Here is a 20,390-nt window from a genome sequence, read left to right as displayed (position 1 = left end):
CACACGATGTTATATTTTTTTCGAGTTCCATTGTGGAACACTGAAATAAACTATGAAAGTAGTTTTTTTTATATTGTTTTTTTTTTCGGGAAACACCAGATTAAGTGAGATTGTGGATTACATTTTACTTATTTCATTCGTAAGGGGCCCCCATAGTTCGGGTACCCCGTATTTTTGATACGGCTGATACGGCGGTAGTTTGTTGACTCAAGCTATTGGTATGAAAAGAATGAATACTCACCATAATATACATCGTCGAGTTCCTTGTACCTTTTTGCATTGACGCCTATCCTCCAGCTGTACAAGAGCACCACCAGTATTGATATATTCTGTAACAAGTAAAGGAGAAGATTGTTTATTTGTTCCTTACAACAATAGCACCAAAAGTTTGAATGAGTTTGTTTGTTTGATTGAACGCGCTAATCTCAGTAACTACTGATCCGATTTGAAAAATTCTTTTATTTTTAGATAGCCCATTTATCGAGGAAGGCTTTAGGCTATATATTATCCCCGTACTCCAACGGGAACGAGAACCACGCGGGTGAAACCGCGCGGCGTCAGCTATAATTAAATAAAAAGTACCTACCTACGAGAGCTTGCAATAGACAGACATAATTAATTTATGAAGTCTGGTTTCATCTAAATTTAACCTTAAATAATTAAACTAAACATAATCAAATCTTTGCAAGCAAGTTTGCAATGCATGCAAATTGTATGCAAGTTAAGGTTCACGGATGATGAGTTATATGAATAACAATTTTCTGCTATTCCACAAGAAAGTAAAATAAATCAGTCAAATAACGATATTTTACAAGTAACGAGTTTTTTATATAAAATTCGGGAACGGTCGACTCGGGAGGCGGTGCGGCCAATCGTAAAAAATGTCTCTCGATCAATTTGCTTCCAGTATTATAAGTCTTCGAATACACTACATTGTAAATTTCAATATTTTGTAGTTTCCGTTACTTAAATTATTTATTGATAATGTAGTTTTCTATTAGTGAAATTAGTTTTGAAATAGGATTCGTAGTTTAAGCGTAACAAACAAACTTGTAGTTGCATTTTTAATAATACGGTTACGATTAAGGCTACGATTAAGGCTGATACATAGTATAAATGTAAATACTGTACTGCAACACCCTAAAAATTTCAGCTCTATAGTTTTCAGCTTAGAATTGTAACTGTTCTTAGAAGAAAGAATACTCTGTACGTCATAACCCAGACTCCAACCTTGCACCTTGTGTACCGAACCCACATAGACTAACCAACGGCCAAACAAGGCAGTTAAGTAACATACGATTAGTTACATTAATATCAATTAATTACAGTAATATCAATTAGTCAAGAAACAATTAGAATGCTCGGTCTAACTACTGGGAAAGTAGTAAAAAGAGATCGTTATATTATGTTGTCTAGTCACGTTATAGCTACATTTTCAGTTATCTAACTTACAGTTCTACCTACAGTAATAATAAATATAACACGCAGTAGGGTTGACAAGCCGCATTTTCCGGATTTTGTCTCCAATTGAGGAGGAGGAGGCACTTAGGTGTTAGTTGGTAAAGTCTTCCATTGTACCCGGATGATCCCAATTTCCATTTCCGGCTCAGAACAATTTAAAATTTAATATTACCTTAATTGGAAAGGGTTTGGCTACGCAACAAGTCGGCCCCTCAAAATATAATATTACGCTACGAGGTAGCGTAGAAGTCAATGAGAGTACTAGTCTAAATAATTTCACCCTTTCGAGTTACCGCAGTCCAATATAGGACTGCATCAGTCAGTATTTTACATCAAGAACTAAAATACGCAATCTACAGCAGGAGTGTGGTAAATAGGCGCTCTTTTTCTTCTAAGCAGTGGCGTAGCGTGCCTTAGGGGGGGCCTGTATCATACTTACTCGTAGTTTGGAGCCCTTGAAGTGTAAAGATCTCTCACAAAAGAAAAAAACAACACACTTAACCCGCGGGAAAAATAAAGTTTTGATTTTTGTCATTTCTAAAATTAAACTCTAGTAAAGTCCCTGTAGTCTGCGGCCCTGCTTTTGAGCATTTGAACAGGCTAGCGGTATCTAATAAAATATTAGTCCGTGATACAGGTTTAAGTAATTAAACATCACGTGTTCCAAACGGTGAAGGAAAACATCGTGAGGAAACCTACATACCAGATAATTTTCTTCATTCTCTGCGTGTGTGAAGTCTGCCAATCCGCATTGGGCCAGCGTGGTGGACTATTTGCCTAACCCTTCTCATCTTGAGTGGAGACTCGAGCTCAGCAGTGAGCCGAATATGGGTTGATAATGATGATACAGGTACTCAGTTACCAGACTGTCTTATAATATGTATAGACATTAATTAAATCAATAGCATGTTGGTTAATTCCCACGTTGTCAAGTATCGTGTGCCGACAAATTAACACTAGATTCAATTATGGCGTCTGGTATGCGACTGTAATTATATGATATGATATAATTATGATAATTTATGATATTTGATTAATACTTATTAGCATTAATTTAGGTTTAAGGTTAAGCCTTCGGTCCCGCTTATTATCATTACAGTTAGTTTCATGTAGGACGGTACGGTTGACAGTTTGTTTCACTCTTGAAAATTTGCCGCGATTCACGATAATAGTACATTTTATGAACGTCATACAGGCGACTGTCACCGTACCCATGCTATCTGAACATCTAATAATAATCGTTATAGAGGTAAAAAGTGTAACTCTAAGCTCGCCAACCTGCAAAGCGTGGTGGGTGTAAACTCCATATACCCTTTCCTACAAGGAGTAAGGCAGTAACTGAAGTAGGCCGTTAATTAAAAAGTAACACATAATAAAGTCAGTAGGTAGGTACCTATTACTGAATCAGACGTAATCAAAACCGCTTAAATGCAAACCCGTTAATAAATTAGAACAGGAAAACCAATATACGGTTAACTTAAATGTAATTGTTAATTACTCCTTTTGAGCCAGCGCAAATTGTTTCGCATACCTTACACAATAAGGGTTAGCATGGACCCTCAGGACATGTTAATGTTTTCCAAATAGCGCTATTTGTAAAACATGGGTGGGTAAAATAAATCTACCGCCTAATAAAGGGTACAGGAACAAAGAAACGAATGTATAAAAGAATTTTCAAAGTACTGTGTTTTTATATTTCGTTTGGGAACTGTATAAAAACTTGACCTTGTCAAATATAATTAACTCGTTTGCTTTCAAGTACTGGTATCCAGGGCCGTAAAATGAATTTAAAAAAATACTCGTACATTTTATTGAAATGTTTTAGCCCTCTCTGTTATTCTTACGTTATAATAAATATTATTATATGAAATACCGTGTAAATAGTGCCTTGAAAGCCCAGTGGATATGACCTCTGCCTCCGATTCCGGAGGGTGTGGGTTCGAATCCGGTCCGGGGCATGCATGTGTCTCAAACAGTGAAGAAAAACATCGTGAGGAAACCGGCATACCAGAGAATTTACTTAATTATCTGCGTCTGTGAAGTCTGCCAATCCATATTGGGCCAGTGTGGTGGACTATTGGCCTAACTCCTCTCATTCGTAGAAGGCACTCGAGCTCATCAGTGAGCCGAATATGGGTTGACAATGGTAACGAACGAACGATATGAAATACATAAACTCGGTGTAAGGTCACTCTAACTAGGATTTCCTTTTTATAATCGTCACTTAATTGTACTGATATATGAATTATTCAACTTTAGGAGGCGTCAATTACAATTAAAAATGTAATGGTTGTATTTACTGAAGAACGATAATGATTGCGATTAATCGTAATCGGCTTCAATGTCTGAGTTGCCATATAGTTTCATAAGTTTTAATTGAAACCGCCTGTCAAAACGGTTCGATCGCGAGCCTCGTTACTTACATAAGCCTTTTAAGCCCCTACGTAAGCCTGCACGCACGTTCTATAATAATAGTTTATTTTATCTCTTTTTATTTTTAAAACTAGTTTGAAGAAAAAGCAATGCTTTGCCAATTCGAGGAATCTTCCATTTTCAGAAGTTTCCTTGAAAATAAGCAGTCGAACTCGAAATTGTTTCGCTTGGCTTTGACATCTAAAATCGCAGTCCAATTCAACTTTACAAAGCCGTTTTAGTGCCCAAAAGAAAAGATTTTTGTACCAAACAAATGTTAACATTATTATTAGCTAGTGGACGCCCGCGACTCCGTCCGCGTGAACACATACCCCTACCTTACCCTACTCCCGCCATACATCTACCCTACCCTACATCTAACCTACCCCTACCCTAGGTACCAAAAAATAAAGATAACTCTTTATTTGTGTTCTGAGTAGTTAACTTTTTAATCTAGAAAAGACGTATCCTACGATAACTAACACTATGAGATAAACGAGTGAAATAAAAATCATCCTACGGTAGATACCTTAAAGAAATAATATTTTTAGTGTTCATACTCATGCTTACTTTTAGTTTTAATAGTCTCTGCGCTAAGCCAGGGACAGACGGACGGACGGACAGATAGTCAGACATGGAAAAACTATAAGGGTTCCTTGTTGACTACGGAACCTTAAAAATTGCGAAAATTAAGAAACTCGCAATCAGCGATTCCCGTTCCTATAGACGAATTTTTTTAACACGCTTCATCTTCAAGAATCAAATCCTGGAATCTTAATTTGACCCACTTTCCGGTCTTCGATTAGGATGAAATTTTGCACACGCTCTGATTATGATGACAATACATGACTAGCTAAGAAACGTCATTACAAATCTAATGTGGCGGCCTCCCCAAGATGGCGGACTGGCTGTTTGAAATCCACCCCCATGATATGGATATCAAATAAAAGGGTTTGCTGTCAGGAATATGCAAAAAATAGTCACGTGACTTAAATCCAATATTTGTAATTTTTTGTGTGTTTTTAAAACTATTACACACGAAAAGCGTGTTTTTTAGGTTTTTTTTTAAACTATTTATAGTTATTTCAATATCCTTACAGTAGCCTAGTAGTACACCTTAGCTTGACTGGTGATAGAAGGCCTAGCTTTTTGTGCAAAGGATCAGCCCGGAGTTCTAGCCCGAAAATGCAGCCCGTATTCTTGCCAATATGATATCTTAAATGATTTGTATAGTTATTAGAATAAGCTAGCTTAAATTCCTTTATTCTTTCTTAATAAAAAACATTGAAACCTAGTAGTAACAGCCTTATTATGTAACGTCCATGTACAACGTGATAGTATCGCTACACTTAACTTTCCAACACGTGAGGACCTCACGTGCTAGAGTGGGGTAGGGTATACTGTTGTGACTCACGTGTTCCTGTAGAACCTCGCAACTTTCATCTTTCATTAAGCAACGTGTTCACATCTCGTCGTCATTAATCTATATTCGGCTCACTGCTGAGCTCGAGTCTCCTCTCAGAATGAGAGGGGTAAGGCCAATAGTCCACCACGCTGGCCCAATGCGGATTGGCAGACTTCACACACGCAGAGAATTAAGATAATTCTCTGGTATGAAGGTTTGATCACGATGTTTTCCTTCACCGTTTGAGACACGTGATATTTAATTTCTTAAAATGCACACAACTGAGAAATTGGAGGTGCATCCCCGGACCGGATTCGAACCCACACCCTCCGGAATCGGAGGCAGAGGTCATATCCACTGGGCAATCACGGATGTAAGGGTACCTATAAATTATTTATTAAATACATAATATAGTCAGGCTCAACAAGTAGGTAGCGTACAAACAAAAGGCACGAGGGTTGTAAGGGCGTGTTTATTAGCATAGAAGGTCGCGCCGAGAATTTGATTATGCAGGCTGGATGCTAATATTAAAGATCCTTCGAGTAGAGAGTCTCTCAACATCAAGGTCTTAGATAAGTTTACCACACCAAACTACTATTTATTAACTGAAGATCCAAAACTTCTATTATACAGGGTGCTCGGGAGTATTTTCCATAACTTCAAGATGTTGACGGGTCAGGAGCCGAACTGCATAATTAACATTTTTTAATTAAATAAAATTAAATCTTTTTATTTTTTCATACAAAGTAATTTAAATAGTTCCGACTATCCATGTAACATGCCTTTATCTATCCTTGCAATTTAAAATACTTAAAACAATAAAACGCCTGTATTAGGATGTGTATAATTGACACATTTAAGATCTATTTACGAAAGAAATATTATTTGTTCCGAATATATTAATATTAGAACATTCTTTGATCATTTTAAATTAATTTTCGGTAAATAATATAACCCCAGAGTTATGGAATATACTCCGCAACACCCTGTATAAAAAAGCTAATATGATGTACATTACCCATGCAAACTTCCACCGAAAGTTGGTTTGCACGAGATCTTGTAAGTAGTTTTTTTAATACGTCATAAATCTTATTCGTAATATTTATATTATATATAATGTGTATATGTAATTAATGAGCAAGAAGTTTATGTTACTTGCTGCTACGGAACCCTTGGCCGCTTTTTTTTAAAGTCACGTGTGATTGCCCTCACAGAAACGGCTTAACAGATTTTAATGTAAAAATACCAACAACATTCATACGCATAGTCATTACATTATAATAGTAGATTGTTATACAAGGGGCTAAAAAAACCCATTATATACGAGGTATTTTTAGGGCCTGAGACGTAAGTCGAGGGCCGCCTAAATAGAAACCGAGTATATAATGGGTTTAGCCCCACGTGTTACACTCTGCTTTTCACTACGATTGCGAGAAAATAAAATATTTTAGTTCAATATTCAATGATTTATTTAATTGAAAATTAAATGTACAAAGTCTACAATTTTGGATATTATGGGAGATGCTTTTACCCGGTAACATAATTTCCGACTACTGTGAAGATGGATAACGAGTATATGAGGTAAACGTGGGAGATAATAGTTTAAAAAACTCCTTTCGTAACTGAATCCATTTGTTGTTGTTTTCTTCACTTATAAAATTTTTCGTAGGTAAGTATTCAAGTAAATGCGTCTGGACTGTGATGGTAACAGATTGAAAATTTCATCCATCTCCAAATTAGGATCACCATTCTCAGTAGATGAAGACACCAATAACAATTAATGTTGAAATATATGAAAGTTACGGTCACAAATTTACAATTATTTTCTGAATTAAATCAAGTGTGTATTATTTGTTTTTTAAATTCTCGCTTTTTAATTTTATTTTTTTCACATGAGAAAAAGGCAAAGGTATTACACCGTAAAGGATGTCCCATGTCTTCAATAAAAATTAAATAAAAGAATGAACGCATTCCACAGACAAGAACGCTGCATTTATTTCCAATTTAAAGTTTTTTATTTATTTTTCAAAACAATCAGAGCCTTACCTATAATGATTCAATTTTCGAATAAAACCTCCTCCGTTTTATAGTAGGCTAGTACTCGTAACAGACAAGAATTAAAAAAACAAAATTACTTTAGCCCCTAGAGGCTAATATGCTTGTTTAGCCCCGCTGTGGAGTGGTAATATGACAGTGTTTTTGAGCAAGAGTAGTGAAAATGTAATTATTACATGGTACACATGGTGTGTGCAAATATTCTCACACATTTGCTAATTTATCGACTTTCTGTAAACATACATTAATATAGGAAATTAATAAAAGCTTGCTCTGCAGCTAATTAGTGTTTGGCGATGGACATCCAGTGTTCACTGAGTTTGATTTGATTGGGGTCGCTTATTAACCAATCAACGATCAATCAATTCGTTTTCGATCACTAAATATGAAATAAATTTAACCCGAAATCAAGAGAGTAAACAGTTTCTGGAAGACAATGATTTTATACTATTAGACATGTTACGTTCCTACAAAATCACCGCAAAACGTGGTCCGAATTTAGTTATTCTACACAACCCACACATGCATAATTTTGTGTTTACTTGTTTTATATATTTATGTATAATAATAATATATACATACATTTTAGTTTTTTATACTTCCTGAACACACAATTCGACATTGTAGACTATATTTAGGTATTACTTGCTTAAACAATTTTAGTTGTTTACTATGCGACAACATATAATGAAGACGACGACCACTTGTTCGCCTCAGTTTCGACGCGCTACTGACATATCTAATAGTATAAAAATCTTTGCCTCTCTCAGTTTAGTGTTTTATGAAAATGGATTATTTCATAGGTATAGAATAAAAAGTGTTAGTCATAGATAAACCATTAAGGGAAAACATTATTGTTTGACTAACTTGTTTTGCGGCAGAGCGTTGAACTTAAGGCTATTTTTCTATAAAATGCCCTTTGCCTTGATCATCAAAGGATAAAGGGAATATTTTTTATGAACCTTGAAATGGTTATAATGTTTTTCAGCGGATGTTTACATAAAAATAAAAGGGTAGAAGAGTTCAAAGAGATGGTAGCAACAACTGGGAGTGGATAGAATGGATTTCAGATTAATTTTGTAAGCTTTTTATTCAATATTTTTTTCCAAAGAAAAAAGTTTTTCAAAGAATCTTCTCCTCGTTTACTATTATTATATTATCTAGACTAGTATGAGCTATAATTTTTTTTATTACTTACAAGTTAGCCCTTGACTACAATCTCACCTGATGGTAAGTGATGCAGCCTAAGATGGAAGCGGACTAACTTGTTGGGAATATGATTAAAATCCACACCCCTTTTTTCGGTTTCTACATGACATCGTACCGGAACGCTAAATCGCTTTTACTCGACGGCGGTACGTCTTTGTCGGTAGAGTAACTAGCCACGGCCAAAACCTCCCACTAGCCAGACCTGGACCAGTTAAGACAATCTCAAAACCCAGGACCTCGGTTTTGTAAATCTACCGCGCATACCACTGCGTTACGGAGGCCGTCAAAAAAGTTATATATTTTTTTTTATTCTTTACAAGTTAGCCCTTGACTACAATCTCACCAGATGGTAAGTGATGATGCAGTCTAAGATAGAAGCGGGCTAACTTGTTAGGAGGAGGATGAAGATCCACACCTCTTTTTCGGTTTCTACACGACATCGTACCGGAACGCTAAATCGCTTTTACTCGACGGCGGTACGTCTTTGTCGGTAGGGCCACGGCTAAAGCCTCCCACCAGGGAGAACTGGACCAGTTAAGACAATCTCTAAACCCAGGACCTCCTGCGCTGCGCTACGGAGGCCGTCAAAAAAGTTTTAATTGTAGTTGTAGCACAGAAAACATATGGTTGTAGTGTAGCTGCCTAAAATATTTTCGTTAAAAGTTTGATTGCAGAAAGAACTTACCCGATTATCAAACAGCATAAAAATGCCTGTCAGTATTTTCAATTTATTTTCACTGAAACGCATACCAAATAGTTTTTGCCGGAAATTTGCTCGATTCGTCGACGTAAATCCAAGGATCAAAGCTTAGAGGGAATCGATGGGATTTCATTTTCAGCTGGGAATCAACATTAATAGAATTTCGACGTATTGTTTGCTGTTCCCAATATTAACGCCTCGTGTTACAAAGGATAGTTTAAATTAGTTTACGATGATTGGAATTATTCATGAAACTGTTGATTTCGGCAGAAAATACATAAGCAACGTACTCGTAAATATTCATTGAATATATTCTCGAAATATTAATATTACACTGAGAAACCTATTCGTGGAACGCCATATTTAAAATACGTAACAAGCCAGCCCTTGTAGCCAAGTGGCGCGATTCTCTTTCTACGATCGCAAACGCTTCGAAAACTAGAAAAATTTATGTATGTATTATTTTTAATTTTAAAATTAAGATATCCGTAATTCTTGTCTGCATTTGGTTTTCATTTTATTGTAATGGTATAAATTACACCTTTCTCCACAATAGTAAATGTCTTACGATCTTTGACACCTATATGTATCTAACGTGATATTGAGGTGTCATTTTTTTACATATGATATCAGTATAAGCAATGTGTGATGTTTGACTATCAATTACTCAAAAATTGGTCATAATAAACGACATGTCACTGTACGTCATAATATCCGAATTTTGGAAGAAAAACAAACTTCGTCAAACAAAAAATATTTCAGTGTTAGATTGCCCATTTATCAAGTAAGGTTATAGGCTAAGATCAATAGGAGCGGAGCAATGAAGAATGTTTCAAAATCGGGGGATTTTTTCCTATTGACGTCGTAATAGACGGTTGGTCGATATAGGCGGGGTCATAAGAAACGGATTCCACTATATACGAATAGAATCCACCTTCACACAAGAAGTAAAATTATAAGAAATTCGTGTGGTCGTCAATTGTAAATTATAATACTGTATAATTTTTTAAGAGCAACTGTTGAGTTTCTCGCCGGTTTCTTCTCAGCAGAACCTGCCTTCCAAACCGGTGGTAGAATCTTTACAAATAGTCAAGTGATGTATGAAATATCAAAAGTGCTTGTAAACTGAACCTACTTGAAATGAATGAATTTTGATTTTTAATTTGAATCTATTTTATGTATACCGCACCCGTAATAGGTAGTAATTTGAATGCTTACGTCAGTAAATCATTTAATTAGTTTATTCATTTAATTAGCTTAGTTTTATTTGTCAATGTATAAATCTAAAGAGTTTGTTTGTTTAGTTGAACGCCCTAATCTCAGGAACTGCGAAAATGTTTAACAGCTTGTCAAACTTTAATTTATGACTTGTTTTAGTAATAACTAGGTATAACTTGTGAATTTAAAAATATAATTGCCTCGTTGGTCCAGTATAGATTAGCCTAAAGTAGGTTTAGACTCCATATCTTATCTATACTAATATTAGAAAGATTTGATTGTTTGTATGTTTATTTGCATTGAATAGGCTCTGAAACTACTGAAACGATTTACAAATTTCTTTCACTGTTGGGAAGCCACAATATCCTATAGGCTATATTTTATACCCGTATTCCCACGGGAACGAGAGTAAGCATTCCCATGCGGGTGAAACCGCGGGGCGTCTGCTACCCTTCTGTATAGAGGGATCAAGTACTTACATATGAAATGAGATACTGTGAAATATTACTTGTATACGTATACGTATACGTAAGTATACGAGTAGAAATTCATAACAAAAGCCAAAGCGTGCCGCGTCGAAAGTAAATCTAATCGAGATACGATACCAGAGATAAAAGCTTGTAGGAAATCGATACAATTTCATTTACAATTCGTTTCGTATACGGTAACATTCGCGGCATTCCAAAGTGTTGTTTGTTGTGTTCAATTTCGCTGCCCTTTGGTATGCCACAAAGGTTCATTACGAACAACGCCGATTCAGCTGATTGGAAACAAAATGGAGACCGACAAAATGACCGAAAATATCGGTGTAAAATTCACCGACGTTTTACTAATGATGCATCTGTATTGGATTCGGTTAACATAAACGGCTCGACAACATACAGAGCGCCGAAATAAAAAGTTGGTTGGTACTCGGCTTTTTTCGACAGAAATCCCGATGTCCGATCTGAATATGGCTCCAAATTGATTACCTCTATGAAAGTCCTGTTTAGTAATTTTAGGGATTAGTATTTAGTATAAACAAATAAGAGCCGTGATAGCCCAGTGGATATGACTTCTGCCTCCGATTCCGGAGGGTGTGGGTTCGAATCCGGTCAGGGGCATGTACCTCCAACTTTTCAGTTGTGTGCATTTTAAGGATTTAAATATCACGTGTCTCAAACGATGAAGTCAAACATCGTGAGGAAACCTGCATACCAGAGAATTTTCCTAATTCTCTGCGTGTGTGAATTCTGCCAATCCGCATTTGGCCAGCGTGGTGGATTATTGGCCTAACCCTTTTCATTCTGAGAGGAGACTCGAGCTCAGCAGCGAGCCAAATATGTATGACAGAATTATTGTTCACCTTTAAAAGTTTAAAAAAAAGACTGCGACAGTTGGAGGATTTGTGAAAAACTGAAAGTCACGTGGACGAAGTCGCGGGCGTCCGCTAGTATATAATGTAAAAGCACATTTTATGAGAGCGTATGCAAATGTGTAAAATTACATGTTGCACAGCTGCACAATGTAGAAGGGAAGCTGTAAGCTTCCATCATTGGCATTGATAAATTGTCTAACATTTTCGACTCGAGATGGCTAGCGAAAACTTCGACTTTATTGATTCCTTTTTCTTTTGTTTTTCATGATATTGCATTTTTAGTTGAGAGTTTTAAATGAGAAGACATTATTAACCGACTTCAAAAAGGAATATGTTCTCAACTTGATTTGTCCTATATTTTTTATACAATTATGTACCTACACCGATTAGTCGAAGGCGCCTACCGATTTCAAAATTTTCTTTTTGTTGAAAAGGTTTATAATCTCTTATTAACCGACTTCAAAAAGCAAGAGGTTCTAAACTTGATTGGTCCTATATTTTTATATAATTATGCACACCGATTAGTCGAAACCGCCTGAAACAGCCTGAACTGATTTCGAAATTTTCTTTTTGTTTAGGTTTTTAATCTCTATGTCAGGACCTGATGATGGGTTCCTGGAGAAATGGAGGGGAACTTACAAAAATTATAACAATAAGTAGTGAAAACGTTAGTTAGTAAGGATATAACTTTTCAGCAGCAGTTTATAAGGGTTACTTCGTTTAATTTCTAAGACGTAAGAGAATAATGCATTTCACCTTAATTAATTATGAAACACGGCTAAAACTCACGTGATATTAGGTCGGAGTATGCCCGATTGCCAGAGACGGAGTATGCCAGTTTGGATCGTGCCGCGATGCAAGAACCAGCTCATGACTAAGGGCCCCGTATGGGTTCGTCTAGTCTATCACGTGAGTTTAAGCCGTGTTTCATAATCAATTAATATGAATAACACTCACGATAGTTTAAATTCTAAAATACATATCACTTTCCTAATTTTCGTGAGAACAGAAGCAAATATAAGAAATGTTTTGCAGTATCAACACTCTTATAAATGTAATTCTATTATAAATATAATTCCTAAAACAATATGCCTTTACAATGTAATGTTAAGTATTTACTTTATCTTACAATGTGTGTATGTCTGTATTGCTATGATTAAAGCACGGTTGGAGAACTTTGTACATGAATTCGGTATCATATTGTGTCGCCATTACGTACCAACTTTGGCGATCTACGCGAAAGCAATGTTTAATTTGTTGTTTGGATACAGTTTGCTACCGTATGAAGTTACAAATGAATATTTTGCTATGTAATTTACAAGTTATGTTGCATTTAAATTCTAGCTCTGTTTCTGCTCATATCAATGTTTAAATATTCATTGAATGTGTCTAATGAAATTATTCACAGCGCACGTTACTCAAAGAAATTAAATATGTTGGTTATTTTAACTAGTTTTGTTGTATGATGATTAAGAGTAAATTGAAAATTCGTAAGTACCAGTAAAAAGCAAAAGTTGACGAAGAGAAATTCGAAGTTTGGACATGTTTTCACTATAAACTTCCCGTCAATTTAGATCACAACATAAACAGACAGTCTTATGAATTTTTAGACTTGATATTAAAATGAACGATAAAAATAACAATATTATTAAAAAAATTGTTTTGGTTTATAATAATATTCGCAACCCTTTAAGCAGCACTAGCACATGAAAATGTATGTCTAAATATTTTACCAGGTCATTGCGCTCTTTAAAAAATTAAAATAAAAATAAATTCAACCGACTTCTAACAAAAAAAATGACTTACCCGCACTAAACTAAAAAGTGAAAATAACATCAAAGCAAAAAATAACATCGTATGTTCTACCTTCTGATCAGTTTGATAGTGGTGCTAAACCAGTGATGTATTAATTCAAGAGTTTATATTACAAAACTATTGTTTCTTTCAGAAGCGGCTTTAATTAAAACACGACACTGGATTGGCACCGCCTCGTAGCAACACACGTAGAATTTCCTCCTTTTGGAAGTCGGTTAACACGGGTCAATTTTTATTTATTTTTTATTTCGTTATCAACCCATATTCGGCTCACTGCTGAGCTCGAGTCTCCTCTCAGAATGAGAGGGGTTAGGCCAATAGTCCACCACGCTGGCCCAATGCTGATTGGCAGACTTCACACACATAGAGAATTAAGAAAATTCTCTGGTATGCAGGTTTCCTCACGATGTTTTGCCTTCACCGTTTGAGACATGTGACATTTAAATTTTAATGTCTTAAAATGCACACAACTGAAAAGTTGGAGGTGCATGCCCCGGACCGGATTCGAACCCACACCCTTCGGTATCGTAGGCAGAGGTCATATCCACTGAGCTATCACGACTCTTTTTTTTTATTTAATACTCTTTATTTGTACACCACAATAAATAAAAGAAAACAAGCAAAACAGAAACATAAGAAAATGTAGAATACAAAAGGCGGCCTTATGGCTTAGTAGCGATCTCAACAGGCAACCTTAGGCTTAGGAACTTATTATAATAACTGTAGGTGTACGTAATAATAATGTACAATATACATACATACAAATAACTACACACTTATACATAAACCATAATACACAAATTAATGTCATAGATAAAGGTCTAAAGACCGATTGTGGAATGTTAACTGTAAAAACTTACTGTTGGTTAATAATTTTAGTAAGAACAAACAAATCGTAGGGAACTAAATTGCCACAAGGCCTCATCAGACGATCTATGGCTATGAGCTAAAAAATGACTATTGCCTAAGAGTGAATTATTCAATCTCTTTGGACTGTATTACTCGAGAGTATGATTTTCGTTGGTTTTTGGAGCATACTTATGTTACATACACATACATATAAATGTTTGTACAAAGATTCTGAAATGTTAAGTGCGTTTCAGCTATTGGAGTAACATAGAGTATTTTTCACAGGTTTCCGAAAATTTTTTTTTTTTATTATTTAAGTTCTTTTCAAGCGTTGCTATTAGAGTCCAGTCCAGTAAATATAATATTTGTTTCCCCGAAACACAGACTTGTAAAATAAATTCAAAATTCAGTCCATCAACATTAAATATTTATTCCTTTGTTGAAAGAAACGTATAAAAGAAAAACATTTTCATCGCTCTACGTGTTTATGAAATACCTTTTGACAAGCGAAATTGCTATCAAATCAAACGAAGTAATTTGAAAATGTAAAACGAAATGTCTGGCATTAAAATCTAAATTATAGATCATCAATGTAGTTTTTAAGAAAGTCCGTACATGGGGGGGGGGGGGGGGGTTTGACATAGGCCTCTTGCATAAAGTCAAAGTCAAAATTCATTTATTTCAAATAGGCTTAGATTACAAGGTCTTTCGAAACGTCAGGTAATAATATTAAACTTAAGGTAATGGTGATAATAATTATTCGAAAACTTAAAATTAAAGTTACGAGGGTTCCAAACGCGCCTTTGTCCGAGAAGTGCCCACAACAAACTCATCCAGGTTTATCCTTTTTTAGCTTATCACCATTTAACAATAGGTATATAAGTAGCCTGTCATGTAATACATTTCTATAAGCTTACGTTTAATAAAAACTTTGAACTTATTGAGAGACATGCCAGTGATTTCATGTGGCAGTTTATTATAATAACGTATGCAATTGCCCTTAAAAGAATTACTAATTTTTTGTAACCTAGTGTGATGTGCAAAAATTTACATAGACTTACAAATAAAACGGTCTGGGGCCGCCACCATCCAGGGGCTCCCTCCAACCCGTTTGATGTCCTCGGTCCACCTATTGGGGGCTCGACCAACACTGCGCATTCCAACGTCCATCGGCTCTTCGAACTATGTCCTCTGCCCATAGGCAAATGCCTATGGGCAGAGGTCACAGGAACAGCTTCACGGTTCGCTGAGCTATGTCAGTGACTTTGTTTCGATGCAGATCTCCTCATTCCTGATTCGATTACGCAGATAAACTCCAAACATAGCTCGCTCCATCGCCCGCTGAGTGACTTTGAGCCTTTTTATGAGGGCCACAGGGCGACCAGGTCGTGAATCCGTAAGTCATCACACGCACTGTTCTTATTATACGCACTCTAATGTTAAGCTTCCAGCTTATCGTCATGAGTGAATAGTCATCTAGTAAGCACGTTCCGCTAAAAGTTACATTATCGCTTACCATTAGGTATATCAAATCGCGTGTGTCTGCTAGTATCCTACTATCCTACTTATATTATAGACGGGAAAGTTTGTATGGAAGTTTGTTACTCTTTAACGCCGCTACTACTGAAGTGATATGGCCGAAATTTTGAATGGAAATAGACTTTACTCTGGATTAACACATAGGCTACTTTTCATCCCGGAAAAATTCATGGCTCCTGCGGGATGTGTGAAAAACTGAAATCCACGCGGACGAAGTCGCGGGCGTCCGCTAGTAAAATAATATTCCTCTCAGTAACAAATGCGTAGGTTCTTGGTATCAAAGAGCCTTCAAAGTCAAATTACTCGCGAAGACTCATGAGTGCAGATTCTTAATTGTCGAAACTCGGTTAATCTTTCGCGTCTCTTCTGTAACTGTTGGTAACTTCGTTATCTCATTTGAGCTAAGATCTTATACTTGTAAGTATAAGGACTTTGAATTTGAGTGATTATACGACAAAATATTTAACATAATCCACAGAATAAAGATGATCTAGAATGAGTCTCTACAAGCAGCGTGGTGAAGCCGGTGAAACCCATAAAAAACCGTCACGTGTCTCCTTGACATCCGCATATAAAACGCCCTTTACGATCCTGACGATGACATAACGAACGACAATGCTTCCCAGGCAACACAAACACAAGCTACACAGTGTCTTCGCCGGCGAAGACGAGGTCCCCGATATCTGACGTCACCCAAACGTAGGCTTTTTAACTCACGATCTCGGGGGCGCCCGGACTGATACACTCAGGCCAAAACACCCTTCCCGAACGGCCCTCTAAGTAGAATATCCGAATCCGAGTCCGAATCTACCGAATCTACTCTGCTTCTGCCTTCGGGCCCCATCAGGCGATGCTTCTGCGCTCGCCCAAACCCCCCCGGTGACTCCGCTGAGGTCCCATAAGGAGCCTACGGCACTTAGACAATCAGAAAAATAAATATATACAAACTTTTTTCATAATTTGTATTTCAAAACTTAACTTTCACAACAATTAAGTATATTAATATAATAATCAATAATTACCAATAAAAATACTCCATCTTGGTTTTTGTAAACAGTTTTTAAAATATTTAAAAACACAATACGCTATTTTTTTTGAATTATATTGAAAATTACTGATGCGACGCTTCATATCGTACTGACTCGAAAATGAATATTCGTTTTTGAATTTTGTTTTGTGTGCTACGACACCGTCTTGTTCGGTGCGCTCTATCTGCTTATTATTCTTTAATCTGTGATAGAATCCAAAAAGTTGATCAATTTATTAGTACGATAGTACCTACCTACGGTATTTGTTTACGTTGTTTCTTGCCGCGCATGTTTGCTTTTAGTTTGTTGTCGATAAACATTTTGTGTACGGAAACATTTGATTATTTTAACAATGTGTTCAAAAACAAACACAATTCCGTTATATTGAGTAGCGCCATTCCCAACATGAAAATGTTGAAAATTAAGTTGCTAAACTCCCGTATCGCCATTTCCAACGTATACATTAAGTTGTTTTTCCGCAATGGAGAAGTTTCCATTCGCTGCCCGCGAGTATTTTATCGAAAAGCCCGTTTGCGTTGAAGAAGCCGACAGTCAGGAATGCGGTTTTAATCTACCGTTGTGAGCCATTTAAAAAATCTTTATATTCCTCTATCGCGCGGAGCATGATACTGTGCTCGCCTATTGCCCTTAGTTTACTTTATATTTTTTTACATGTCACGTAACGGATACGATAGGCGTCCATTTAGGAGTCAAATGGTTAACGCCTGTTATTGTTTGTATTTTGTAGGGATCAATATGACTTAAATTTATCACTAGTTATTGAAGTTCGCGGCTTGCCTTGCGTGTAATAGATCAAAATCAAAACTAAAACTCATTTATTTTATAATTTTAAATATCAAGTTTGACTATTTGTAAAGAGTTTGTTGTGGTGCGATAGGCAGGTTCTGCTAAAAGCCGATAAACTAGACAGTTGTTTTTTTTTATAAAATCTTACATTTTTTTACAATTTACGATTGTTAGGTACAGTCATTACAATTAGTTGAAGGTAGTTACAGGGTAAGGAATGAAGCTAATCCAATGATTTTTCATAAATTTCGTAGTAACCTCGATTTTATATTTATAACACTTTTTATATTTGTTACACTTCAATTTATTTATTCGGTTTTTAACAAGATTCGGTTTAATTTAACCCTAACACAGTAGGTATTTATATTTCTATACAGTAATATAAAGAAATGTAATAACAAACAAGTAGATATGTTTTACATTAAATAAAAATGTTGTCACTGAATGTATTAGGATTGAAAAATGTAAGAGAGGTTTGTTTTTTAATCTTTAGAAGCTTTATCACAGAGTGATAATGTCGCTCCGTAAAATTCGTATAAAACCAATCAGCAGATACCAGATAATTTTATGTTTTTTTTTTGCTTTTTAGTTTAATGGGGTTTTTGTTTTTTGATTGATTTTTTTTTATTAGACAAGTAAATACAACTCACCAGTGTGTAGAGAGCACTTGCATAAGCAGCGTGCTTTACGTGCAGCGATCTGCAGCAGGACAGTGTCGTGTCCTGCTCGTGGGCGCTCCACGCTTTCATCTGTAAATGTCAAAGATTTTATACTATAGATATGTCACTGCGCACACTATGCGCGTCGAGACTGAGGCGAACAAAGGTGGCTTTAATTTCATTTAGTCGCATAGTAAACAAAGTTTTTTAAACATATTGATATCCAATCATAGTCTAAAATGACGAGTGGTGAATTCAGGAAGTTTTAAAAACTATAATATACATAAATATAATATAAAGTAAGTAAACACAAAATTGAGTGGATATGACCTCTGCCTCCGATTCCGGAGGGGTTCGAATCCGGTCCGGGGCAAGCACCTCCAGCTTTTCAGTTGTGTGCATTTTAAGAAATTAAATATTGTGTGAACGTGTTTCAAACGGCGAAGGAAAACGTCGTGAGGAAACCTGCATACCAGAGAATTTTCTTAATTCTCTGCGTGTGTGAAGTCTGCCAATCTGCATTGGGCCAGCGTGGTGGACTATTGGCCTAACCCCTCTCATTCTGATTGTTCATGTGTGCGCTTATTTGACGTGATAGCCCAGTGGATATGCTCTGCCTTCGATTCGGAGGGCATTCAAATCAAATCCGCTCTAGGGCATGCACCTCCAACTTTTCAGTTGTGTGCATTTTAAGAAATTAGGTAAATACGTATCTCAAACGGTGAAGGAGAATATCGTGAGGAAACCTGCTGCATCGTGAGAATTTTCTTGATTCTCTAGGTGTGTCAAGTCTGCCAATCCGCATTGGGCCAGCGTGATGGACTAAGGCCTAAATCTCTCATCCTGAGAGATGACTCGAGCTCCACAGTGAGCTAAATTCGGATCACTTTTATCACAGCACGTAACATTATCTAGTAGACATCGTTCTTAAATGTTATGTTACATTAACATCGTTAATAACTGCCTCCTTGGTCCAGTGGACTTAGAACTCTGTGGATTTACAAGACGGAGGTCCTGGGTTCGATCCCCGGCTGGGCCGATTAAAGTTTTCTTAATTGGTCCAGGTTTGGCTGGTGGGAGGCTTCGTCCGTGGCTAGTTACCGACAAAGACCTAACGAGAAGCGATTTAGCGTTCCGCTACGGTGTCGCATAGAAATAGAAAGGCGTGTGGATTTTCATCCTCCTCCTAACAAGTTAGCCCGTTTCCATCTTAGATTGCATCATCACTTACCATCAGGTGAGATTGTAGTCAAGGGCTAACTTGTAATATTTAAAAAAAAATGTTTCTGCTTCGGATCATGAGTCTCAGTTGAGTCTAGTGCTGGGTTCTAATCAGGCTTTGAAATAGTGAGCTTTTCTTTCTTTAAAGAAAATTTACAGGAAAAAATTTCAGCTCAGAATTGGAAAGTGGTGGTTACACTGTGCTTCAGAGAGCACGTTAGGCGGTTGGTCCTGGTCATTACTATTTATATCATCATAATTAGTATCAGAGCGTGGTGGGTGTAAGCTCCATATCGAGTGTAGTATTAGAGGAGGCAGGCTTGCCCATGTAGTGGGCTGATAAAATTTAACTATGCAACAATATAACTACGCAATCTATCATTTATTTTATTTGAAACTAGCTGATGCCGCGCGATTTCATCCGTGTGGTTCCCGTCCCAGTAGGAATATGGGAATAATATATAGCCTATAGCCTTCCTGGATAAATGGGCTATCTAACACTGAAAGAATTTCTTAAATCGGACTTGTAGTTCCTGAGATTAGCGCGTTCAACCAAACAAATTCTTCAGCTTTATAATTAGTAAGTATAAATAAATCCACTATTAAACAGCTTAATTAACAGACCAATAGAACTTGATTAGGCGTCCGTTCCCAT

General features: G+C 36.4%; 1 protein-coding gene across 1 annotated transcript in view; it reads right to left on the bottom strand.

Annotated features, from left to right (window-relative positions):
* The window catches only part of LOC112055712 (uncharacterized), a 34,815-nt gene that overhangs the window by 12,977 nt on the left and 1,448 nt on the right, over positions 1–20,390 (bottom strand). The window contains exons 2-3 of the mRNA XM_052882159.1: positions 18,506–18,604; positions 242–329 (exon numbers count right to left, since the gene is read on the bottom strand). Coding sequence (XP_052738119.1) covers positions 242–329; positions 18,506–18,604 — 187 coding nt within the window. The remainder of the gene's footprint in view (positions 1–241; positions 330–18,505; positions 18,605–20,390) is intronic.

This window comes from Bicyclus anynana, chromosome 6, assembly GCF_947172395.1.
Source record: "Bicyclus anynana chromosome 6, ilBicAnyn1.1, whole genome shotgun sequence".
In the NCBI taxonomy this organism is placed as follows: domain Eukaryota; kingdom Metazoa; phylum Arthropoda; class Insecta; order Lepidoptera; family Nymphalidae; genus Bicyclus; species Bicyclus anynana.
This window is presented reverse-complemented; position numbering and strand designations above follow the sequence as displayed.